This window comes from Nerophis ophidion, linkage group LG27 (genome assembly GCF_033978795.1).
Source record: "Nerophis ophidion isolate RoL-2023_Sa linkage group LG27, RoL_Noph_v1.0, whole genome shotgun sequence".
Classification (NCBI taxonomy): Eukaryota; Metazoa; Chordata; class Actinopteri; order Syngnathiformes; family Syngnathidae; genus Nerophis; species Nerophis ophidion.
The window spans coordinates 23,745,898-23,772,269 of NC_084637.1; the positions used below are offsets into that span (position 1 = coordinate 23,745,898).

General features: G+C 40.6%; 1 protein-coding gene across 4 annotated transcripts in view; it reads right to left on the reverse strand.

Moving 5' to 3' along the window:
- gripap1 (GRIP1 associated protein 1) overlaps positions 1-26,372 on the reverse strand; it is a 61,065-nt gene that overhangs the window by 29,062 nt on the left and 5,631 nt on the right. For 2 of the 4 annotated variants that reach the window (XM_061889270.1, XM_061889269.1), the window contains exons 2-15: positions 23,308-23,374; positions 23,145-23,206; positions 23,042-23,068; positions 22,866-22,973; positions 18,527-18,689; positions 18,281-18,426; positions 18,170-18,203; positions 12,677-12,843; positions 11,325-11,372; positions 11,205-11,236; positions 11,068-11,115; positions 10,911-11,010; positions 10,759-10,836; positions 10,456-10,548 (exon numbers count right to left, since the gene is read on the reverse strand). In XM_061889270.1, the coding sequence (XP_061745254.1) occupies positions 10,456-10,548; positions 10,759-10,836; positions 10,911-11,010; positions 11,068-11,115; positions 11,205-11,236; positions 11,325-11,372; positions 12,677-12,843; positions 18,170-18,203; positions 18,281-18,426; positions 18,527-18,689; positions 22,866-22,973; positions 23,042-23,068; positions 23,145-23,206; positions 23,308-23,374 (1,173 nt within the window). The remainder of the gene's footprint in view (positions 1-10,455; positions 10,549-10,758; positions 10,837-10,910; positions 11,011-11,067; positions 11,116-11,204; positions 11,237-11,324; positions 11,373-12,676; positions 12,844-18,169; positions 18,204-18,280; positions 18,427-18,526; positions 18,690-22,865; positions 22,974-23,041; positions 23,069-23,144; positions 23,207-23,307; positions 23,375-26,372) is intronic. The other 2 variants (XM_061889272.1, XM_061889271.1) reach the window with 2 other exon arrangements.

The window sequence follows — 26,372 nt, forward strand, 5'->3', positions numbered from 1 at the left end:
TGTGAATAAAATGATCCTGAAAGTGATCACATTCATTTTAGATTTAATTATACTGTACAATATCCTTAAAACATGTCATTGTGAAATAATTGATAATATTGTACATTGTACATTTTACTCCTCGTTTCATATTCAAAGTGAAAACATTTAAATGATCGGTTTGCCATTTAAAGTGAGATCCGTACAATTAGGTCAGGGCTTCTCAAACTTTTTTTTTTTCTGTCATCCCCACTTTAGACTAAGGGGTTAGTTTTCAAGGCCCACCTACCCCCATCGCCCCAACAAAACAATTTATTGGACATCATGTGAGGTCTCGAGTTGTCTCTTTACTTTGTTGGGTCTCATGCTGTCTGCTGCTAGCCGTTTTAGACAAAGAACACACAGGGGTCTCTCCTCTGCCCCCACCTCAGCTGCCGTGAATCCAAGAGCAAGATACCCTTCGCCATATTTTCTTTTAGGTTGACTTTTTGGTTGATTAGACCCGTCATATTTTTGTTTCTCCGCAGACCTTTGAGGTGCGAGTTGCAAATGTATCCATTTTTGTGTAATTGTGGTCCGCACATTAGCCTGCTACCCATCCGCGCGAAAGTTTGTTCCTCTTAGCCCCGCCTGCAAAAGTTACTGTTGCTATGTCTGTCAAACTTTCGCTCCTGCCGAGAAATTTAAAGCCTACAGGAAAAATAAGTAATTTACATTTATTTATACGGCGGATTTCACAGACAGAATCGCAAAGTGATTTACAGTGTGTATAGAAAATGAAAGCATAGTAAAAAAAAATCAAAAATAAAACATTTCCTCCCTTTCCTCGCGCCCCACCTGTCATGTCTCTATTCCCCACACTTTGAGAAATGCTGAATTAGGTCAACATTTTTCGACCCGTATGTACAGTCACCGTGTGCTCGGAGAAGAGGTAGGATTAAATATAAGTTTTACTTCTTAATATTCCTTTTCAGATTTGTTGAAAGGTGCAAATGGAACCATGTGATGTTACTTGACGTAAACATGTCTGTAACAAATACATCAAAACCATAGCCGCGTGTGTAATGACTAACATTTACATAACATTTTGTAGATGGCATTGCATGTCTTGTCTTGTTCTATTCTGTCTTTTGAACGTACAAGTCAATGTCTTGTTTTTAGTGTGAGGTTTAACTGTTGTGTTTATTTTGTGTCATTGTGAAGTTTTTTGTACCTGAAAATCAGATATCCCGGCCCCCCAGACACATTTTTTCCTCTAAATCTGCTCCCCAGGTCAAAATAATTGCCGAGTGTGACCGTGTGTGACCGTGTGTGACCGTGTGTGACCGTGTGTCTTGGCTACCACTCTTTACCGCATCTCTCCATGAACCCCGAAAAAAACATCCGACCAGGAGCGTTGGGCTGCAGTGCATTGTGGGTAGGCGAGTCTTGTACATGATCATGTTCTGTCGGTTCGTTTGCAAAATAAACCAGAGAACACAACTCAGCTTTGATACAAAATGAAAGTAAAAAATAAGACTGAGAAGATCAAAATGATTGTCAAAGCAGCAGCAAAGTTGTTGAAAGAACTATCTTGGGACCGGGTGCAAGCTGTACTACGGAGAGTAGACGTGACGGAGTCATGTTACCACATTCCAACACCCTGTTAATTGTCCGGTGGAATGCCAGAAGTTTGATAGCAACCGAACATGAATTAAAGGGATATATTAAAAATATGAAAACTAAACCACATATAATTTGTATTCAAGAAACAGGGCTGAAGCCAAAATTAAACTTTATAATAAAAGGATATATAACGATTCGTAAAGATAGGAATGAAGGGTAAAGAGGCTGATGTGCCACATTTATTAAAGAAGATGTAGTCACGGGTAAAGAAACAGCAGAACCTTTAGCAAAAACATTTGTTAAAGTGCACAGTAATGATAATTTGAGAAATGTGGAAAAACAAAAGAGACAAAAACAATGAGTTTAAATATTGGGGAAATGATGGAAGACAACGATAATAGCTTTACCAACACTATGGATATGACATTTTCTTTGAATGAAATGGTTCGAATTTTGAAAAAGGTTAAAAATACGTCACCGGGGAAAGACCTAGCGGGTTATCAAATGATCAAAAACTTAGGTAGCATCGTCAAAGAAGTGGTCTTGAAATGATATGACAGGATATATGAAGAAGGAGAATGACCGGCAGAGGGGAAAATTAGCGGTAACAATTCCAATATGCAAGTCAGGGTAAGACCCGGAAGAGGCAGGAAATTATAAATTTGGGGAAAAGTAATGGAAAAAAAAAAAAAGATTAATGAAAGACTAGTATATTATTTAGAGTCAAAAGAAATAATCAAAAAAACTAACAAAGTGGTAAATAATGTTCAAGACTGGGGAACGGCTTGAGGTTTAAGATTCTCTGTTGGAAAGACAAAAGTCATACATTTTACAAAGACAAAAGTACAAAACAAGCTCCAAATAAAAACTCTAAGGTGAAAATATAGAAGAGGTAAAGTATTTAAATATTTAGGAATATGGTTTGATAAAAATATGAACTAGTCAACCCACATCAGCAAAATAGATTTGATTAGATTAGATTAGATAGTACTTTATTTATTCCTTCAGGAGTGTTCCTTCCGGAAAATAAAAAAAAAAGGGGAAAAAGTAAAAAGGTGTTAAATATAATGAGGGCTTTGAGGGGTAATGATTGGGGGGCTCATAGGTTAACGTTGAAAACAATACATGTATATATTTATAACTTTAATTCCATCTGTTATTGATTACGGATGCATTATTTACCAATCTGCTTCAAAAACATGACTTGGGAAAATAGACCGGATCCAGTCACAGGCTTTAAGGTTATGTCGTGGAGCTACTACATCAACCCTAGTGCCAGTATTACAAGTAAAAATGAACGAAAAACCTTTGGACAAGAGGAGAGATCAACTCTCAGCAGTTTATCGGGCAACTTTAAAAGGATCCAAGCAAGGATATCCGACTTGTCCAGTGCTACCAAACTGCCAAGAAAAAAGAGAAAACAAAAAAGAATAGTTTTGGGTGGATTATAGGAGACATATGTAATAAAGTTAAAATCGACAATATTAAAGTTAGTCCTACAGTACCAATGCCTGCAATACCGCCGTGGATGTTTGATAACCCAAAAGAAAACATGCAATTACTAAAGAATAGAAATTTAAATAGTTACCGGATAGAAAAATGGATTGAGATATGATATATACGGAAGCATCAAAAACTATAAAAAAAAAATAAAGGTAAGAGCTGTAGCAGTTATCCCACAAGGAAACATAGTATTAAATAAAATAATCAGTGATAAACTATCTGTTTTTTACGGGGGAATTGGTAGCAATTTATATGGCAGTTAACTGGATAGAGGAAAACAAAGCAAGGAAAGTAGTTGTGTGCTCGCAGTCCAACAGATGAGCATAAAAAAAACATAGCATCAGAAACAAGACAAGATTTAGTTTATGAAATAGTTCAGGCAATCTATAGAATAAATAAAGCGGGAGGTGTGGTAACATTTCTTTGGGTTCCTTGGAAGATATTGTAGGATGGAATTCACAACACATAGGATATAAAGCATTATACACGTATTTAAAAAACATTGGGTTAAATAAAAGAATATAGAGTAGGGATCCATCTTGGTCCACACTCCATTTCAACCAGAAGGTTGCTTGGCGGAAACAACCGCCCACCTCCGGAATCAGTCCCCGCCCATTCCCCTTAGGCGCGAAATTCATTTGAGCGAAAGACATTAGAGTGAGAGGAGCTCTTTAAAGCTCCTGAGAATCTTAAAAAGCTTACAGAAAACGAGAAAAACTTACAGCGGGTGCCTGTCGGACATTCACCGTCGTTTTCGATGATTTCCCCTCGGAGCAAGGATTCGATGTCTGGAGTCTTTGGCGCAATCAAGCCTTCTCCTCTGCCTGGAACGGCCGTTGACGGACCCGCCAGCGTTAAGGGAGACGAGCGAGCCGGAGATGTAAACGGAAAATCTGTAAGTAAATATATGTATATATGTATTGTATACCGCATGTTTTTTTCTTGTAAAATGAGAATCATTTGACTCACCAGACTGCGATTGTGTTAAAACGATCGCGTTAGGATCTTACGGCAATTCCTCTATGAAACAAAATAATGAATACACATAATATTAAATAATTTGAAGGTTTAAACACACCTCGATAATCATCTTCCAACTTTGTAAGATCGTTTAAACAAAGTTCTTCGTCTTTCACTTCGTCGTCATCGGCTGGTAAAAAAAAAATAGTATTACAACGTCGTACACGTGCAATGCTTTTAACGTTTAAATGCTTAAACGGAGTTAAACCATTGTCTAATAACGTGGTATAGCAGAGGTAATGGGGTGTGTGTGTGTGTGTGTGCGTGCGTGCGTGCGTGAGTGCGTGTGTGTGTGCGTGCGTGCGTGCGTGTCCTGTTGTTTCAAACGATCGTAAACATTTAAACTGTCAAATGGCTGGTCAGTAAAAACTGAACCCTCCTTTGTCCCCCAAACTGACCTGTTGTTTCAAACGATCGTAAAGGTCAGTTGCTAGGTGACACTGTGTTCTGCGATAGTTTTTTCCATCTGTTTAAATATGTTTTCGTGAGGTATGGAAGTTGTTTCAAACGATCGTAAACATTTAAACTGTCAAATGGCTGGTCAGTAAAAACTGAACCCTCCTTTGTCCCCTCTTCTGGTCTTAACAATGTGTGCGTACGAATGTGTGTGGGTGTGTGTGTGTGTGCGTGTGTGTGTGTGTGTGCGTGTGTGCGTGTGTGTGTGTGTGTGTGTGTGTGCGTGTGTGTGCGTGTGCGTGTCCACCAAAAACTTCCCAATCCACGGTAGATAACGATGAAAATATCGAGAAAGGGCTTCCGTCTCTTCTTTCTTTTAGCTGAAATAAGCAGATATCACCCATTTCGTATCTGAATACAAATCCAAAAGATCCCTCCATCCCGTACGCTTCCAAGTCCCATTTCTCACGCAAAGACTCGGTCGGCGGCATCTGAATACGATTTAGAAACACTCGACTTTTTTGCGGAGCGTCAATGTAAGTTTTATTATTTTTATAAATCGACACAGGCGTTTCACTAATCATGACCGAATCGAACAAAGTCTTTACGCTAACGTATAAAGCTCCAAATAATGACTAAGCCTTACACCGCCCTTTTGTACCCCTCCTCTGCGTGTGTGTGTGTGTGTGTGTGTGTGTGTGTGTGTGTGTGTGTGTGAAGTGCGTGCGTGTCCACATCTCCACACGTAACATTCCCAGCCATCAATACATCGAAATCTGGAAGTTGTTTCAAACGATCGTAAACATTTAAACTATCAAATATATGGTCACATGCTGCTCAGATGACATTGCTTTCTTAAAAAACTGAACCTTCCTTTGTTCCCTCGTCAGGTCTTAACTCCACCCTCTTCCTGGTTTAACCACTCCCACCGCAGGTCTTAACTCTGCCCTCTTTCTGTTTAAAACTCCACCCTCTTCCTGGTTTAACCACTCCCACCGCAGGTCTTAACTCCACCCTCTTCCGGGTAAGCCACACCCACTTGACCTTGACATTTGACCCTGACCTTTGACTTTGACCTTTAACCTTGACCCCTCATAAATCATTTACCTTTGAACTTGACCCCTCATAAATCATTGACCTTTGACCTTGACCCCTCATAAATCATTGATTTATGACCCCCCATAAATCATTTTTGACTAAAGGTATCCCCTTAAATTCTCTCATACCCCGCCTTCTGCCTGAATATAGCTGAGATAGGCTCCAGCACCCCCCGCGACCTCAAAAGGGACAAGCGGTAGAAAATGGATGGATGGATGGATGGATGGATGGACATAAGCGGGTTCTTCTGTGGATGTTTCAGGTATGTATAAAGTGTGGTTTGCCTCAACATGGAAGCTGGCAGAGCTGGAACTTGATCATGGTATTCTTTTGTACACACGCAATATATATGTATATGTTTTTTTAAACAAATGGGTAATAATACCATGCTTTTATTTTGAAGCCTACTTTGCACTGAACAGGAAGAAGCTGTGTGCATGTTTTATTGCTGTGTAACTAGACAAGTAGTTATACTAAGTAGTGCAAAAGTAGTGCAAAGTAGTGCAAAACGTCAACATAACTACTGTTATGTTGACGTTTTGCACTACTTAGCGATAACGATGAAGAGTTATCTGATGACTTTGTTGACATTAAAGGGTTGTCGACATAAGCGGGTATCAGGTATGTATGAAGTGTGGTTTACCTGAACATAGAAGTGGGCAGAGCAGGAACTTGATCAGTCTTATTTTGTACACACGCTAATTTTATTAAGACAAACAATATATATATTTAATGAATGGCTAATAATGCCATGCTTTTATTTTGAGGCCTACTTTGCAATGAACTGGGAGTCACTCTCTGTATGTTTTAATGCTGTATAACTATACAGTAGTTATGTTGACGTTTTGCTCTACTTAGTGGTAATGAGGTGTGAACCAGGATCTGATGACTTTGTTGACATTAAGGGATTGTCGACATATTTTGTTGACATTGAAGGGTTGTTGACATAATAGGGTTCCAAAGTAAATGTTTCAGGTGTGTATGAAGTGTGGTTTGCCTCAACATGGAAGCTGGCAGAGCATGAACTTTATCATGGTCTTCTTTCATACACGCACTAATTTTATTGAGACAAAAAATGTTTTTTTTTTAAATAAATGGCTAATATACCGTGCTTTTATTTTGAAGCTTTCTTTGCACTGAACAGAAAGTCACTCTCTGCCTGTTTTAATGAGATGTAACTAGACAGTAGTTATGCTGTTGTTCTGCATTACTTAGCAATAAGGAAGTGTGAACAAGGATCTGATGACTTGGTCGACATAAACGGGTTCCAAAGTAAATGTTTCAGGTTGATGAAGTGTGGTCTGATTCAACATGGAAGTAGGCTGAACAGGATCTCGATCATGGTCTTCTTTTGTACACACGGCATATAATAAAATAAAATAAAAGAGGCTAGCTAATAATGCAGTGCTTTTATTTTGAAGCCTACTTTGCTCTGAACAGGAATGATTTGTGCGCATGTTTTAATGATGTGTAACTAGACAGTAGTTATGTTGACGTTTTGCACTACTTAGCAATAACAATGAACTGTGATCTGATGACTGTTGAAATTAAAGGGTTGTCGACATAAGGGAAGTAGATGTTTCAGGTATGTATGAAGTGTGGTTTGCCTGAACATGGAAGCTGGTAGAGCAGGAGCTTTATCATGGTCTTCTTTCATATATGCGCTAATTTTATTGAGACAAAAAATGTTTTTTTAAATAAATGGCTAATAATGCCGTGCTTTTATTTTGAAACCTCCTTTGCACTGAACAGAAAGTCACTCTCTGCCTGTTTTAATGCGATGTAACTAGACAGTTGTTATGTTGTGGTTCTGCACTACTTAGCGATAACGACCTGTGTTATACTCGATGGTTAACTGGACATCTTTATGTGCTCGACGCCTCAATCATTGGTATGTGTTCACCTACAAAACCATTCTGGGTATCACTCCATCTTATCTATCTGGTCTTTTAACAAAGAAAAGAGAAAGTCACAATCTTCATTCAATGAATGTTCTGCAATTTGTCGTCAATTTGGGGCGGCATAGCTCGGTTGGTAGAGTGGCCGTGCCAGCAACCTGAGGGTTGCAGGTTCGATTCCCACTTCCGCCATCCTAGTCACTGCTGTTGTGTCCTTAGGCAAGACACTTTACCCACCTGCTCCCAGTGCCACTCACACTGGTTTAAATGTAACTTAGATATTGGGTGTCACTATGTAAAGTGCTTTGAGTCACTAGAGAAAAGCGCTATATAAATATAATTCAATTCAATTCAATTCGTCCCCAAAGTAAGAACTGAACTGGGCAAGAAAGCATTTAGGTTTTCAGCAACGAAGGCTTGAATAACCTACAATCGAGTCTTCAACTTCAAACCCTTGTTACATTAAATGCGTTTAAAGATTCTGTGAAAGGATTGCAGTATACCTCGTCTGTATGCACGTGTTATGTGAGCAAGTTTTAATGTTGTAAATTTGATGTTTTATGTGTTGTTTACTGTTTTTAAAGTAACCTTGCTGCTGCCCTCTTGGCCAGGTCTTCCTTGGAAAAGAGATCTTTGATCCTAATGGGATTTTACCTGGTCAATAAAGGCTAAAAAAAACAATGAAGTGTGATATGATGACTTTGTTGACATTAAAGGGTTGTCGACATAAGCGGGTTTTTCTGTAGATGTTTCAGGTATGTATTAAGTATGGTTTGCCTCAACATGGAAGCTGGCATAGCAGGAGCTTGATCATTGTCTTCTTTAGTACACAAATTATATATTTTAAACAAAAATAAATGGCTAATAAAGGAGTGCTTTTATTTTGAAGCCTACTTTGCACTGAACAGAAAGTAACTGTGTCCATGTTTTAATGCGGTCTAAGTAGACAGTAGTTATGTTGTTGCTATGCTCTATTTAGCGATAACGATGAAGTGAGATCTGAGGACTTCATAACCGTGTTCTTCTGTAGATGTTTCAGGAATGTACGAAGTGTGGTTTACCTGAACATGAAAGCTGGCAAAGGAGGGACTTTATCATGGGCTTCTTTCGCCCATCCATCCATCCATTTTCTACCGCTTATTCCCTTTCGGGGTCGCGGGGGGCGCTGGCGCCTATCTCAGCTACAATCGGGCGGAAGGCAGGGTACACCCTGGACAAGTCTCCACCCCATCGCAGGGCCAACACAGATAGACAGACAACATTCACACTCACATTCACACACTAGGGCCAATTTAGTGTTGCCAATCAACCTATCCCCAGGGGCATGTCCTTGGAAGTGGGAGGAAGCCGGAGTACCCGGAGGGAACCCACGCATTCACGGGGAGAACATGCAAACTCCACACAGAAAGATCCCGAGCCTGGATTTGAACCCAGGACTGCAGGAACTTCGTATTGTGAGGCAGACGCACTAACCCCTTCTACCACCGTAAAGCCCTTGGGCTTCTTTCGTACACATGCTAATTTTTATTTAGACAAACAATTTTAAATGTTTTTATAAATGGCTAATAATACCATGCTTTTATTTTGAGGCCTACTTTGCACTGAACAGGGTGTAACTCTCTGTATGTTTTAATGGTGTGTAACTAAACAGTTATGTTGACGTTTTGCTCTACTTAGAGATAATGAAGTGTGAACCAGGATCTGACGACTTTGTTAACATTAAGGGTTTGTCTACAAATTTTGTTGACATTAAAGGGCTGTCGCCAAAAAACATGCACCTGGGATAGGTTGAATGGCAACATTAAATTGGCCCTAGTGTGTGAATGTGAGTGTGAATGTTGTCTGTCTATCTGTGTTGGCCCTGTGATGAGGTGGGGACTTGTCCAGGGTGTAAACCGCCTTCCACCCGAATGCAGCTGAAATAGGCTCCAGCACCCCCCGCGACCTCAAAAGGGACAAGCGGTATGAAAAGGATGGATGGATGGATGAACATAAGCGGGTTCTTCGGTAGATGTTTCAGGTATGTATAAAGTGTGGTTTGCCTCAACATGGAAGCTGGCAGAGCTGGTACTTGATCATGGTATTCTTTTGTACACACGCAATATATATGTATATGTTTTTTCAAACAAATGGCTAATAATGCCATGCTTTTATTTTGAAGCCTACTTTGCACTGAACAGGAAAAAGCTGTGTGCATCTTTTATTGCTGTGTAATTAGACGTTTTGCACTACTTAGCGATAACGATGAAGTGTGATCTGACGACTTTGTTGACATTTAAGGGTTGTCGACATAACCGTGTTCTTCTTTAGATGTTTCAGGTATGTATGAAGTGTGGTTTACCTGAACACGTGCTAATTTTATTAAGACTAACAATATATATTTTTCATAAATGGCTAATAATGCCATGCTTTTATTTTGAGGCCTACTTTGCACTGAACAAGGAGTCACTCTCTGTATGTTTTAATGCTGCGTAACTATACAGTAGTTATGTTGACGTTTTGCCCTACTTAGTGATAATGAGGTGTGAACCAGGATCTGATGACTTTGTTGACATTAAGGGGTTGTCGACATATTTTGTTGACATTCAAGGGTTGTCGACAAAAGCGGGTTCTTCTGAGGATGTTTCAGGAATGTATGAAGTGTGTATTTCACCTCAACATGGAAGCTGGCAGAGTAGAAACTTGATCATGGTCTTTCGTACACGTGCAATACACATAGTTTGTTTTTAAACAAATGGCAAATATTGCCATGCTTTTATTTTTAAGCCTACTTTGCACTGAATAGGAAGTAACTGTGTGCATGTTATAACGCTGTGTAACTAGACAGTTATGTTGACGTTTTGCTCTACTTGGCCATAACGATGAAGTGTGAACTGATGACTTGAAGGACAGTCGACATAAGCGGGTTCCACTGCAGATGTTTCAAGTATGTATGAAGTCTGCCTGTCTGGATTACCTGTTCTAGAGCAGCGAGGTTAGTCCTCAGAGCATCGTTCTCCTGCAGGATGCTGTCCACCTGCTCCTGACTGACTGCACTCTGACTTGCTACCTGCAGTTGCAGGGCACCACAGGCAGGGGGCGGCAGAGAGCGAGAGACAAAAAGGAAAAAGAGGAGACAGTGAAGAGAACCCAAGAAAGGAAAAAAAGCTCATCTAAATTAATTTGAAGAGTCGCAAAAGACGGCACTTCCTCCGTGACACAGGAAAGGTGGCGAAGAACACTTGATGATGACGTCATGCAAAGGACAGGATGTCATTACCTGCTCTTTGAGAGCGTTCACGGCCAGCTGGTGTTTTGTGTCGTTGCTCAGGAGCTTTTCTCTCAGCTCAGACATCGCCTAAACACAAAAAAAAAAAGACAACTGCTACCTTTCCTTGTGGCGACACACGCCGCCAAACTTTGACCTCTTACCTGATTGGCCGCCGTCAGGTCGGACTGAAGTTTGTGGACGCGCGCGTTGGTGGCCTTCACCTCCTCGTCTCGCCTTTGGTTGATCTCGTCGATCTTGGTCCTGCAACAAACCACTGTCGGCAAAAGGATTGGCGGAGTGGGCGGGGCTAGCCCTCACCTGCTATCGTTGTACAGAACTTCCTTCTCCGCCTGAAGACGCTGGAAGCTGCGGCGAGGAAAGACATTTGACGCGGTGAGTGCTGAAATGTTCCACTTAAACTTTGACCTTGAAGTAGTTGCAGTGGTGACAATCACCTCTCCTGCTTCTTTTTCAACTTGTCAGCCAGCTGGTAGACAAAGGTGACATCATCAGTGATAAAGATTCCCACATTTCGGAGCATCTGTGACCTTTTTTGTTTGTTTGTTTGTTTTTACCTTTGAGACGTCGTCTTGCAGTTTGGAGAGTTCCGCCTGTTTGGACGCCTGCACGTTGATTGGACAGAAACAGGAAGTCACATGACAACAGACTCCATGTTAATATTCACTTCTAAAGCAGGGCTAATCAAACTTTTCCCACACGTTTTCACCTCAAAAATTCTGATATTGCGTATTTTTTAAACTTAATCATTATTTATGAAAGCCAGACATATATTATTCAAACCACTTTTATTGTTCAAATAATAATTATTTTTTTATCTGCTTGACTTACGATATTGATCCATCAAACTGTAAAATGTAAAAATGACAATAGTTTTACTGTAAAATTGTGAAATTTACTGAGGTTTGTACAGCATTTTACAGTAAATTGAAAGAAATGGTACCACGTTTTGTTTTTTCACACAAAAATTCTTGCAACTGAGCTGCCAGATTTTTATTGTAAAAAACAGTGGTTCTGTTTTTGCCATTTACAGTAAAAGTCAAACATTTTACAGTAAAATTTTGGTGGTTTTTACAGCATATTACTTTACTTTAAAAAACAGCACCACTGGGGTTTTTTTTACAGTAAAAAACTGGCAACTCAGTTGCCAAACCTTTACCATAAAGGCAGTTTTCTATTTAGGGTTAAAAAAGAAAAACATTCAAAATTTTAGAGTACAATTCTTACAACTGAGCTCCCAGTTTTTTACCAAAAAAACCCCCAAAAAAACAGCGGTACTGTTTTTCCTTTTACAGTGCAATAAACTGTAAAAACCACTGTACATTTTACGATTAAAATTCTTGAAACTGAGTTGACAATATGCAAAAAAACTGCGATGTGGCCCTCAATGAAAACGAGTTTGATACCCTTGGATCTAAGTGAAGTGAATTATATTTTATATAGCGCTTTTCTCTAGTGACTCAAAGCGCTTTACATTGTGAAACCCAATATCTAAGATACATTTTTAAACCAGTGTGGGTGGCACTGGGAGCAGGTGGGTAAAGTGTCTTGCCCAAGGACACAACGGCAGTGACTAGGTTGGCAGAAGTGGGGATCGGACCTGGAACCCTCGAGTTGCTGGCACGGCCACTCTACCAACCGAGCTATACCGCCCCTAAAGTGTGTACCTGAAAAAAGCTACAAACAAGCTAGCATACCTGGGTTAGCATGCTAACAGGTATCATTCGTCAAGTAACAAAATACTTGACAGTGAGGTGAATACCTGCAAAATTAGCAAAAAAGCTAGCATGCCAATATCAGAATGCTAACGATAAATAGCTACGAACACCCCTGTTCTAAAGATTCACAAACACATACACGCAAATGATTGACAGGTGAGTGACAGGTGGGGCGACAGGTGAGCGTGTACCTCCAGATGTCGCAGCTGCTCCCTCAGCAGCCTCTTCTCCTCGTGTTGGTTGCTCAGGGCCACCTCCAGCTCTGCCCCAAAGCAGTGAGTTAATGGACACAGAGCCGCCGACCAGCCTAGCGCTGATTGCTTAGCTACTATCTCCTCTACGCTCTTCTCTGACAGGCCTAAAGGGGGCGCCGCACACAGCAGGGGCAGTCTACCAGTTAGTGTGTCAGACACACACACTACATCACAAAAGTCGAGATGCTTGGGCACCGACACATTTACACACAAAAATCAACATTATTCATTAAAAAAAATACATGTATTCAACGTGTTGTCTACTTGTTCACCTGGAAGGAAAAACTGCTGAGTCATGCTGTGGGTTTTTTCACTGGCAGATGTAGGTAACTAATATTGTTGTGGCCGTAAACACCACCGCCACAACAGCATAACATGATCATAACAGTACGACAAACCGTAATAATACTAAGTGTCGTAACTGTTGTCACATCATGGTAGTTTTAGTTTTAGTAATGGGGTAATTAGTGTGGTCATTTTTGTCGCGTAAAGTAGCATTTGTGCTAATTTTGGCATATTCATATTTTACTGTTCATGAGTATATAGTGTTGTCGTAGTGTTCAAGATTAAACGAATGTCATTGTCATACCAACACATGAAATAGAGTAGGTTATAACTAGCATAGGTTAATAGAATAAAAAACAAATAAATAGAAAAGTAATATATATTATGATCTGTAGTGTTTTGGTATGGTAGTGTTTTAGTAGCATTACAGTAGTGATGTGTTTGCATTGTTGTGGTAGTGTCATTAGTGTTTTAGAATTGCTGTAGTAGTGTTGTGGCAGTAGTTTAGTATTGTTGTAGTAGTGTTTTAGTATTGTAGTTAGGGCTGGGCGATATATCGATATACTCGATATATCGCGGGTTTGTCTCTGTGCGATATAGAACATTAATATATCGCGATATTCGAGTATACGCTCTCACGCAGTTGCTTTTAGCTGCGGGCATTACACTACAGGCTCTTCCCACTCTGTTGTCTCTCCTTCTCACAGACGGCAAGCACACCTTCTTACATACGTCACATACTGTGGGGCAAAAAAGTATTTAGTCAGCCAACGATTGTGCAAGTTCTCCCACTTAAAATGATGACAGAGGTCTGTAATTTTCATCATAGGTACACTTCAACTGTGAGAGACAGAATGTGAAATAAAAATCTAGGAATTCACATTGTAGGAATTCTAAAGAATTTATTTGTGAATTATGGTGGAAAATAAGTATTTGGTCAACCATTCAAAGCTCTCACTGATGTAATGAGGTTTTGCCTCAAAATCTCACGATACATGGCCCCATTCATTGTTTCCTTAACATGGATCAATCGTCCTGTCCCCTTAGCAGAAAAACAGCCCCAAAGCATGATGTTTCCACCCCCATGCTTCACAGTAAGTATGGTGTTCTTGGGATGCAACTCAGTATTCTTCTTCCTCCAAGTTTATACCAAAAAGTTCTATTTTGGTTTCATCTGACCACATGACATTCTCCCATGTGCTCTCTGGCAAACTTCAGACGGGCCTGGGCATGCACTGTCTTAAGCAGGGGGACACGTCTGGCACTACAGGATTTGACTCCCTGTCGGCATAGTGTGGTAACCTTTGTTATTTTGGTCCCAGCTCTCTGCAGGTCATTCACCAGGTCCCCCCGTGAGGTTTTGGGATTTTTGCTCACCGTTCTCATGATCATTTTGACCCCACGGGATGAGATCGTGCGTGGAAACCAAGTGGTCTTGTATGTCTTCCATTTTCTGATAATTGCTCCCACAGTTGATTTTTTCACACCAAGCTACTTGCGTATTGTAGATTCACTCTTCCAAGTCTGGTGCAGGTCTACAATTCTTTTCCTGGTGTCCTTTGACAGCTCTTTGGTCTTGGCCATAGTAGAGTTTGGAGTCTGACTGTTTGAGGCTGTGGACAGGTGTCTTTTATACAGATAAACAAGTTCAAAGAAGTGCCAATAATACAGGTAACGAGTGGAGGACAGAAGAGCTTCTTAAAGAAGAAGTTACAGGTCTGTGAGATCCAGAGAACTTCCTTGTTTGAAGTGACCAATTACCTATTTTCCACCATAATTTACAAATAAATACGTTAATGTGAATTCCTGGATTTTTATTTCACATTCTGTCTCTCACAGTTGAAGTGTACCTATGATGAAAATTGCAGACCTCTGTCAGCATTTTAAGTGGGAGAACTAGCACAATCGGTGGCTGACTAAATAGTTTTTTGCCCCACTGTACGTATACGCACTCGCGGAGCAGAGAGGTAGCAGCATGGGTAACGTTAGCTGTGATGCTAGCGGAGCCGTGCGAGTGGTAATACGGGAGAAAGAAGGTGCGAATCTGGGAACAAATGAAGGACGAATTATTTCCCAAGAAAAACAGCGGGTGGTCCATCGTCTGGTGGTAGTTTGGCTTCAAGTGGGGATATGTCGAACAGACAACATTAATTTGTCAAGTATGGGGCACAAGCGTTGCTACAAAAAGTAGCATTACTGCTAATATGTAGCATCATTTGAAAGGTCACCCACAAGAGAATGAAGAGTGCTTACTCCGCATATCAACATCTCCAATTGGTGCCACATGCCCACAAATGCCGAGGAAAACATTTCCAGATCAACACCGTATGAAAAAATTAGTCAACAACAAAAGGAGATAATGTCCGCAGTACCACATAGCGAAGGATGAACACCATTTGATTTCCTATTATGCAGCTCATTTTTATTTGACAGTTATTGAAATATCTTGTGTGACATCATGCACCAAAGTGCACTTTATTTGTTTTTAACTATTGTAGTGGCGTTCTGTACAAAAAGTGCACTTTAATTTAGTGTTGTTTTGATATGTTATCTTAGTGACATCATGCACAAAAGTGCACTGATAGCTTGTTTGAAAATGTCTCTGACAATCTTACACTTTCTGTTTTGGAAATGACATGAATATTTAATGTTTAATAACTGTTTAACAAATACAGTTTTGCTAAATTGACTTAGTTGGGATTTCTTTCTCTGCATGAAAGTTTAAAATGAGCATATATTAATGCAGTATAATAAATAAATAAATAAATGGGTTGTACTTGTATAGCGCTTTTCTACCTTCAAGGTACTCAAAGCGCTTTGACACTACTTCCACATTTACCCATTCACACACACATTCACACACTGATGGAGGGAGCTGCCATGCAAGGCGCTAACCAGCACCCATCAGGAGCAAGGGTGAAGTGTCTTGCTCAGGACACAATAGACATGACGAGTTTGGTACTAGGTGGGGATTGAACCAGGGACCTTCGGGTTGCGCGCGGCCATTCTCCCAATGCGCCACGCCGTCCCGTATGAATAAGAATGTTTTAATGTAGACACATAAAATCATCATACTGGTGTGATTATATGTATCAGGTATTCATTTAAAGGCTAAAGCAAAATATCGAGATCTATATGGTGTATCACGATATGGCCTAAAAATATTGAGATATTAAAAAAAGGCCATATCGCCCACCCCTAATTGCAGTGTTTTAGTAGCCTTGTAGTAGTGCTGTTTGCATTGTTGAGGTAGTGTCAGTGTTTTAGTATTGTTGTAGTAGTTTTTTAGTAGTGTTTCGTATTGTTTTAGTCGGATTTTAGTAGCCTTGTAGTAGTATTAGTGTTTTAGTAGTGTGTTGTAGTGTTATATGTGCTGTGGCAGTGTTTATTGCCGAGGTAATGTTTGTGTTTTTAGTATTATTGTAGTAGTGCTGTTAGTGTTTTAGTAGTATTGTTTTAGGAGTGTTGTGTCAGTGTTTTAGTAATATATTAGTAGTGTTGTGTTAGTGTTTTAGTATCACTGTTGTGTTAATGTTTTAGTATTATTGTAGTAGTGTTGTGTTAGTGTTTTAGTATTGTTGTAGTGTTGTGTTATTGTATTAGTATTATTGTTGTAGTGTTGTGGTAGTGTTTTAGTATTATTGCTGTGGTAGTGTTGTGCTAGTGTTCTAGTATTGTTGTAGTAGTGTTTTAGTAGTGATGTGGTAGGGTTTTAGTACAGTTGTGGCAATGTTTTAGTACTGGTGTGGCAGTATGGTGTTAATGTTTTATACCTTTTGTAGTAGTGCTGTGTTAGTGTTTTAGTATTGATGTAGTAATGTTTTAGTATTGTAGTAGTAGTGTTATGGCAGTTTTTTAGTACCTGTGTAGTAGGGTTGTAGTAGTGTAGTGGCAGCCTTGTAGTACTGTTGTGGTGGTGTTTTAGCAGCATTGTGCTAGCATTTTAGTAGTGTTGTAGTCTTGTTTTAATAGCATTGCGGTTTGTTTTTGTAGTAGCATTGTAGTATTGTTGTGGTCGAGTTTTAGCAGCGTTGGGGTAGTGTTGTAGTAGTATTGTTGTAGTGTTGTGGTAGTATTTTAGTATTGTAATAGTGTTTTAGTATTGTTGTAGAAGCGTTGTGGTCGTGTTGTAGCAGTGTTTAAGTAGCATTTTAGTAGTGTTGTGGTAGAGTTTTAGTAGCGTTGTAGAAGTGTTGTAGTAGTCTTGTTGTAGTGTGGTTGTGATGTTGTGGTTGTGTTGTAGAAGTGTTGTGGTAGTGTTGTTTTAATGTTTTAGTATTGTTGTGGAGATGTAGCAGTAGTGTTGTGGTAGTGTTTTAGTATTGTTGTAGAAGTGTTGTAGTTGTATTTTCGTAATGTAGTTGTAGTGTCATGATAGTGTTGCAGTAGTGTTCTTGTGGTAGTGTTTTAATATTATTTCAGTAGTGTTGTAGTAATTTCATGGTGGTAGAAAATGGATGGATGGATGGATATTGTTTTAGTGGTGTCTTGGTAGTTAGTGTTTTAGTACTGTTGTATTAGAGTTGTGCAAGTGTTTTACCTAGTCTAGTAGTGTAGTATGAGTGTTTTTAGTAGTGTTTGCAGTGTAGTGTTTTGGTAGAGGTTGTACTGTAATGTTTTAATCGTGTTGTGGTAGTGTTTTACCTATTGCAGTACAGTAGTGTTAGTGTTTTTACTTGTTGTATAATGGTAGTATTTTACTATTGTTGTATTACTGTGGTAAGTGGCAACACTACCAAGTGGAGGTGCATCGTAATAGGTGCTGTAGTAGTATTGTGGTAGCAGTAGTAGTCATGTTTTACTAGTGCAAAAGGAAGTGTTGTACTAACGTTGTCGTATGTACTGTTGTCGTGTAGTGTGGTGTGTGTCTATTTAGTGTATTTAATCTAAGAAGAAGAAAAGAGGGTCTGTTATAATTACAATAGAGTAGTTGTTGTAGTTTTTGAGTAATACTGCAACAACAACAACAGACTGACTGTGTGACACGTGTGTGTGTGTGTGTGTGTGTGTGTGTGTGTGTGTGAAGTTGTGTTTGTTATATGTGCCAGAGCTGATGAGTCTGCTGGCCATTTAGCATCATCTGGTGGATTTTAAAGCTCATCTCTCAAATAGCCTGCAGCTATCATGGGCTGTAATGCTTCTCACCGTGTAACTGCGCTTGTCCCTGCTGAGCTTCCATCTGCAAACAGGAAGTAAATAAGATTGGTTTCCATGGGAACCCTGAGAGGCCTTATTTCACCATCGCCTGTCAATTACCTGCGGCACACTCGCGTTGGCTTCCTCTGCTGCTGCTAGGCCCTCCCCTTTCCCCGCCATGTCACACACACCATTGGCAGTGCAGTCTATCGGGGAGGCGGCGCTCTCTGCTCCCTGCTGCTCAGCGTCAGAGCGCCTCTGCAGATCTGGAGGGGAACAACACGGCACACATGCTCAATGAATGAATGAACCAACGAGCTTGTTAGGCCCCCATTAGTGAGGACTGTGTCATGTCAGCAAACATACTTTGTACTTGCTTATGCAGGGTGGCGTTCTCTGCCTGGAGGCGGAGCAATTTTTCATCAGTGGCAGCAGAGGCGGAGTTAGTGCTGGCTTGGGACGCTGTGGCCCCGCCCTCTTTCTGCAGTTGCTGGTTCTCCTCTTCGAGCTGCTCGATCTGCACGCACAGCTGCCAGGACATAGCAAGTGAACACCGTATATCAGGGGGGTGCAAACCTGCCGCATACATCAAAATTGAAGGATGCGGGACCCACTTTGATGAATGTTATACATTAAAAGATACTAACACCAATACAATATAGGTCAATCCAAATATGCCAAACTATCTGAACACAACATCCGTATCGTAGCTTTGTGTTATCGGCAACAAAGTCCATGCTATGTAACTTTTGACCATTATTAAAGGACCACTGAAACCCACTACTACCAACCACGCAGTCTGATCAATCAATCAATCAATGTTCATTTATATAGCCCTAAATCACTAGAGTCTCAAAGGGCTGCACAAACCACAACACAAACCACTACGACATCCTAGGTAGGCCAACATAAGGGCAAGGAAAACTCACACCCAGTGGGACGTCGGTGACATTGAGGACTATGAGAACCAGTTTATGTATCAATGATGAAATATTAACATTGCAACACATGCCAATACGACCGGTTTTATTTACTAAAATGCAATTTTAAATTTCCTGTGGAGTTTCTTCTTGAAAACGTCGCGGAATGATGCCACGTGCGCTTGATGTCACGGACTGTCAGGAAATATTAGCGCAGCACCATTTGCGGCTAAAATTCGTCTCTCTTCATCGCGCAATTGAACAGTATTCTTGACATCTGTGTTACTGAATCTTTTGCAGTTTGTTCAATTAATAATGGAGAAGTCAAAGTAGAAAGATGGAGTTGGAAAGCTTTAGCCACACAAACACATGGTGATTCCTTGTTTAAAATTCCCGGAGGTGAAGCTTTACTATGGATCAGAGCGGTCAAGCGAACATGGATCCTGGCCACTTGTCAATCGTCACGTATCGGTGAGAAAATTGTGTTAAAAAGTCGCCTCTTACCGGAGATCTGTGGAGTTTGCGCTGTCCTTGTATCTGCTGTGACTTCCCTGAGACACTGGCCTCAAGACACCCGTGGACACACCCCTCCGACTATCAGGTACTATTTAATCTCACTAAAACACTAGCAACACAATAGATGGATAAGGGATTTCCCAGAATTATCCTAGTAAATGTGTCTAAAAACATCTGAATCCATCCCAATGCAATCACCTTTTTTTTCTAGACCTTCGCTATCACCATCATCATCCATGAATCTTTCATCCTCGCTCAAATTAATGGGGAAATTGTCGTTTTCTTGGCCCGAATAGCTCTTGCTGCTGGAGGGTCCCATTATAAACAATGCGAGGACGTGATGAGCCCTCACCCTTGTGACGTCATTGTCTGTGACTTCCGGTACAGGCAAGGCTTTTTTATCGGCACCAAAAGTTGCTAACTTTTTCGTGGATGTTCTGTACTAAATCCTTTCAGCAAAAATATGGCAATATCGCGAAATGATCAAGTGTGACACATAGAATGGACCTGCTATCCCCGTTTAAATAAGAAAATCTCATTTCAGTAGGCCTTTTAGCATTTTCAAAGATAAACCTGTCTACATGAACTTGATATACCAACACGACAGTAACATTGGCCACTCGACAAGACCAAAGCAAACAGACCGTGATGCTCACTATCGTGGCCACTGATTGGCTCAACCTCATGTAGCATTACTACATGAGAGCATTCTATCTTTTAGCTAACTTTGCAGCCAAATGCCTCCGACTCATAAACCTTGTTAGTGTGCTAACTTTTATAGCCAATTTTGCGGCGGAATGCCTCAGATAACATAACTTGGTACCTGACACATGCTACCTGTTATCATGCTGGGATGCCAACATTAATGTGCTGACTTTATAGCCAATTTTGCAGCCAAATGCCTCAGACTCATATAATTTGGTACATGCTACCTCTTAACATGCTGACTTTATAACCAAGTTTGCAGACAATTGCCTCAGACTTGTATAACTTGGTACTTGACACATGCTACATGTTAGCATGGAGGCTAGCATGCCAACACTAGTGTGTTAGCTTTTTAGCCAATTTTGCAGCCAAATCCCTCAGACTCATAACTTGGTACTTGACACACATTGTCTGTTAGCATGAATGCATGCCAGCATTAGTGTGCTAACTATTTTAGCCAATTTTGCAGCCCAATGCCTCAGACTCGTATAACTTGGTACTTGACATATGCTACCTCTACGTATGCTATGATGCCAACATAAGTGTATTAACTTTTTAGTCAACTTTGCAGCCAAATGCCTGAGACTCGTATAACTTGGTACTTGACTTATGCTACCTCTTCGTATGCTATCATGCCAACATAAGTGTATTAACTTTTTAGTCAACTTTGCAGCCAAATGCCTGAGACTCGTATAACTTGGTACTTGACTTATGCTACCTCTTCGTATGCTATCATGCCAACATAAGTGTATTAACTTTTTAGTCAACTTTGCAGCCAAATGCCTGAGACTCGTATAACTTGGTACTTGACATATGCTACCTCTACGTATGCTATCATGCCAACATAAGTGTATTAACTTTTTAGTCAACTTTGCAGCCAAATGCCTGAGACTCGTATAACTTGGTACTTGACTTATGCTACCTCTTCGTATGCTATCATGCCAACATAAGTGTATTAACTTTTTAGTCAACTTTGCAGCCAAATGCCTCAGACTCATATACATTGGTACTTGACAGAAGCTAACTGTTAGCATGCTAGCATGCCAGCGTTAGTGGGCTAACTTTTTTAGCCAATTTTGCAACACAATCCCTCAGACTCATATACATTGGTATTTGACACAAGCTAACTGCTATCATGCTAGCATGCCAACGTTAGTGTGCTAACCTTTTTAGCCAATTTTGCAGCTGAATGCCTAAGACAGAACTTAGTACTTGACATATGTTAACTGTCAGCATGCCAGCATGCCAACTAATTAGTGTGCTAACTTTTTTGCTAATTTTGGAGCCAAATGAGTCTCGTAGAACTTGGTAATTGACAAATGCTAAATGTTCGCATGCTAACTTATTTGCTAGCTATGCGGCCAGACATTCATATAACTTGGTACTTAACACATGCTAACTATTAGCGTTCTATTTGGCCTAATGGTTAGAGTGTCTGCCCTGAGATCTGTAGGTTGTGAGTTCAAACCCCGGCTGATTCATACCAAAGACTAAAAAACTGGGAGACATTATCTCCCTGCTTGGCACTCAGCATCAACGGTTGGAATTGGGAGTTAAATCACCAAAAATTATTCCCGGGCGTGGCAACCGCTGCTCCTGACTGCTCCCCTCACCTCCCAGGGGATGAACAAGGGGATGGGTCAAATGCAGAGGACACATTTCACCACACCGAGTGTGTGTGTGACAATCATTGGTACTTTAACTTTACTTTACCTAACGTAGGCATGCTAACATTTTTTGCCAATTTTGTGTCAGGTTTGTACCTGAAAGTTTGGTCTATGTCTTAGTTTTTCCTCTGCATTTGTCTTTGTTTCCTGTCTTTAGTTCCTGTCAGCATTCTTATTTTGGTTCTGTTTCCTGTTTGTCTCCCTGAGTGCTGTGTCCCCTCAGCTGTGGCTGATTGGCCAATCAATCAGCCAGTAACTATTTAGACCTGTTTTCTCCTCCAGTCAGTGCTGGATTATTGTCGTGTAGTGTTGATGTCACCACTACCTGTCTTGTCGCTTGTAGCTTTGTCTACTTCTGTTCACTCTGCTCATGCCATAGTTCCGTCGTGTCACAGTAAGTGTTTTTGTTTTCAGCCAAGTTTGTTATCCGCCTCGTGCGCGCCTTTTGTTGGTACCCTTTTGGTTTGTTCTTGTTTTAGTGTTTAATTAAATCATGTTTTCTTACGCAATGCCTGCCTCCTTCTCTGCCTCTGGGGTTCGTCACCAACAAACCCTGACATTTTGCATCTGAACACCTCAGAATCACATAACTTGGTACCTGATACATGCTAACTGTTAGCATGCTAATTTTACTTGCGTACGCTTCGTTGTCATATGACTTGACACATTCTAACTGTTAGCATGCTAAGGTTAGCGTTCAAGTTCAGCTTGCAAATTTAAGCATTCACACACACTTTCTCCAAAATCTGCATTCTAGTTTAATGTTCTTATCCAGGATGGTTTTATTTTCTCTTTAGAGTGTGTCGCAGGCCAATAAAAAAAAAGCCATGGGCCGCAAATTGCCTCCGGGCCACACTTTGGAAAGCCCTGCCCAAAAAATGGTCATGTGGGCGGTACCTTGGAGAGTTCCGCCATGAGCGTGCTGTTCTGCAGTCGGAAGTCTTCTTCCTGGCTGTGAAGTTTGCCCTGCAGCATCTCGTTCTCGCTCAACAGCGCTTCCACTTCCTGCAGACAGGGGGCACACGTCAGCCTGCTTAACCACTAGAGGGGGGGTGTTTATGTGAAACACTCACCTGAGCTCGTTTGCTCTTACTCATAGCCTGAGGAGACACAAGGCGCGTGAACTTTATCTGATCATCCCAATATCCATCATCGGTAACAGAGAACGTGCTTTACCTTCTGAGCTTTGCTAAAATCTCTTTCCAGCACCGCATTCTTCTGACGCACGGCGCTCAGCTCTGAAAAGACACAGCATCAGCACCGAGAGGGGGCTTCAAATGAGGCCCTTCTAAAAACGGCTCGGAAGAAATGAGGAAGAAGACCGATGACGTTTATTTACCTGCCGAGTTCTTCCTCAGGTCATCTGACAGCTGATAGTTGTGTGTCCTCAACTCCAGCAGCTGAGCCTGTGCAACACGCACGCACGCACGCACACACACACACACACACACACACACAGACACAAACACACACACGTCAAATGTGTTTTTATTGAGGGCCATAATGCAATTATGGCTGCATTAAACAGGGAATATATAAATATAAATGCATTATAGCTTCTTTACATAGATTATGTGGTGGGCTACATGACATAATAATGTGTATACAATAGGGAGGCAAATCTTTGGGTGTCCCACGATTCGATTCAGTATCGATTCTTGGGTCGTGATTTGATTATATATCGATTTTTACGATTCTCGATTCAAAAACGCTATTTTTCAAAACAATTCTGTATTCATTCAATACATAGGATTTCAGCAGGATCTACCCCAGTCTGCTGATATGCTAGCAGTGTAGTAGATTTTAAAAAAAAAGCTTTTATAGTTGTAAAGGACAATGTTTTATCAACTGATTACAATCATGTAAATTTATTTTAACTATTAAACGAACCAAAAATATGACTTACTTTATCTTTGTGAAAATATTGGACACAGTGTGTTGTCAAGCTTACGAGATGCGATGCAAGTGTAAGCCACTGTGACACTATTGTTCTTTTATCTTACTATGCTAGCTTGTTTGTAGCTTTTTTCAGGTACACACTTTAGGGGCGGTATAGTTCGGTTGGTAGAGTGGCCGTGCCAGCAACTCGAGGGTTCCAGGTCAGATCCCCACTTCTACCAACCTAGTCACTGCCATTGTGTCCTTGGGCAAAACACTTTACCCACCTGCTCCCAGGGCCACCAACACTGGTTTAAAAATGTATCTTAGATATTGGGTTTCACAATGTAAAGCGCTTTGAGTCACTAGAGAAAAGCGCTATATAAAATATAATTCACTTCACTTCATTTATTTTTATTTTTATAAATGTGTAATGATAATGTCAATGAGGGATTTTTAACCACTGCTATGCTGAAATTATAACTAATATTGATACTGTTGTTGATGATATTCATTTTTGTTTTACTGCTTTTGGTTTGTTCTGTGTCGTGTTTTTGTCTCCTTTCAATTGCTCTGTTTATTGCAGTTCTGAGTGTTGCTGGGTCAGGTTTGGTTTTGGAATTGGATTGCATGGTTATGGTATTGCTGTGTATTGTTTTGTTGGATTGATGAAAAAAAATATATATTTAAAAAAAAAAAAAAGAGAATCGATTCTGAATTGCACAACGTGAGAATCGCGGTTCGTATTCGAATTGATTTTTTCACACACCCCTAGTAGACAACATAAAACAATGTGGCTGGCCAGAGAAAATGAAGTGGCGGACCACGTACAATGATATGGCGAACACATAAAAAGGCGTGGAGGGCCACACAATAGATGTGGCAGGCCATGTAAAATAATGTGGCAGACCACACAAAACAATGTGGCGGGCCATAATTAATTACAAGGATGGCAGAAAGCAATAAATTACATGGCGGGCAAGTTGAAATGACATCGCGGAACACATAAAATGGCTGCAGACAACAAAATGATGCGGCGGGCCAAATTAAATGATAAGGCGGGCTAGATAAAACTATATGGCGGAACACATCAGATGGGGTGGCGTGGCCAAACAAAGTAAAGAGACAGGCCACATAAAATAATGTGTTGGCCGACGTTAAATGATGTGGCGGGCCACCTTAAATAAAATGGCGCAACACATAAATTATGTGGCGGGTGACGTGGAATATGTGGCTGACAAGGTAAAATTATGTGGCAGGCAATTATCAATTACACGGAGGGCCAAGTGAACTGTAATGGCAGAACACATAAAATGGCTGCAGACAACAAAATGACATGGCGGGCCACAATAAATGACATGGTAGGCCAGCTAAAAAGATATGGCGGAACACATAAAATGGGGGTGGCGGGCCAAACAAAATAATGAGACGGGCCAACTACAATAATGTGTTCGCCAATGTTAAATGAAGTGGCGGGCCATTTTAAAAAATATGGCGCAACACATGAATGATATGGCGGGCCAAGTGAAAAGACAAAGGGATCACACAAAATGGGGCCCAAAAAATTAAATGGGACGGGCCACTTAAAATGATGTGTTAGCCATCGTTGAATGATGTGGTGGGACACGTTACATAAAATGGCGCAACACATAAATGAGGTGGCGGGCCACGATAAATTACACAGTATGGTCAAAAATTGTGGCTGACAACATAAATTAATACATTAGGTGAAATTATATTGCAGAACACATAAAATGGCTACAGACAATTGAAATGATGTGGCGTGCCACAATAAATTACATGACAGGTAAAATAAAGTGGCTGACAACAGAAAATAATGTGGAAGGCCACATTAAATTAGGTGAAATGATATTGCAGAACACATAAAATGGCATTTTGTTGGTGTGGCACCGGCCGAGATGTTGACATGCGGAGTTTCAAGCACTCCTCATTCTTTAGCGGGTGACTTTTCAAATGATTCTACACAATAGCAGTGCTGCTACTTTTTGTAGCAATACTTTTGCCGCGTACTTGTAAAACATCTTCCCACTTGAAGCCAAATCACCGCCAGACAATGGACCCCCTGCTGTTTTTCTTGGGAATTAATTCTTCCTTCATTTGTTACCAGATTTGCATCTTCTCTCTTGTATTAGCACTCGCACCGCTCCGTTGGCACCAGTGCTAACGTTACCCATGTCGCTAACTCTCTGCTCCGCGAGGGCGTATGACGTTGCGCGTACGACAGTATGTGACGTGTGTAAAAAAGTACGCTTGTTTTATGTCTCTGTGAGAAGGAGAGACAAGAAAGAGTGAGAAGAGCCTGTAGTGTAATGCCAAACGCTAAAAACAACGCCGTGAGAACGTATACCCGAATATCACGTTATAGTCATTTACGATATCACACAGATACAAACATATCGAGTATATTCCATATATCGCCCAGCCCTATGTTAAACCGATATTCGCTTCTGAATCGAATCAAATCATTAAGAGCCCAAACATTCACACCCGTAATAAAATGATATG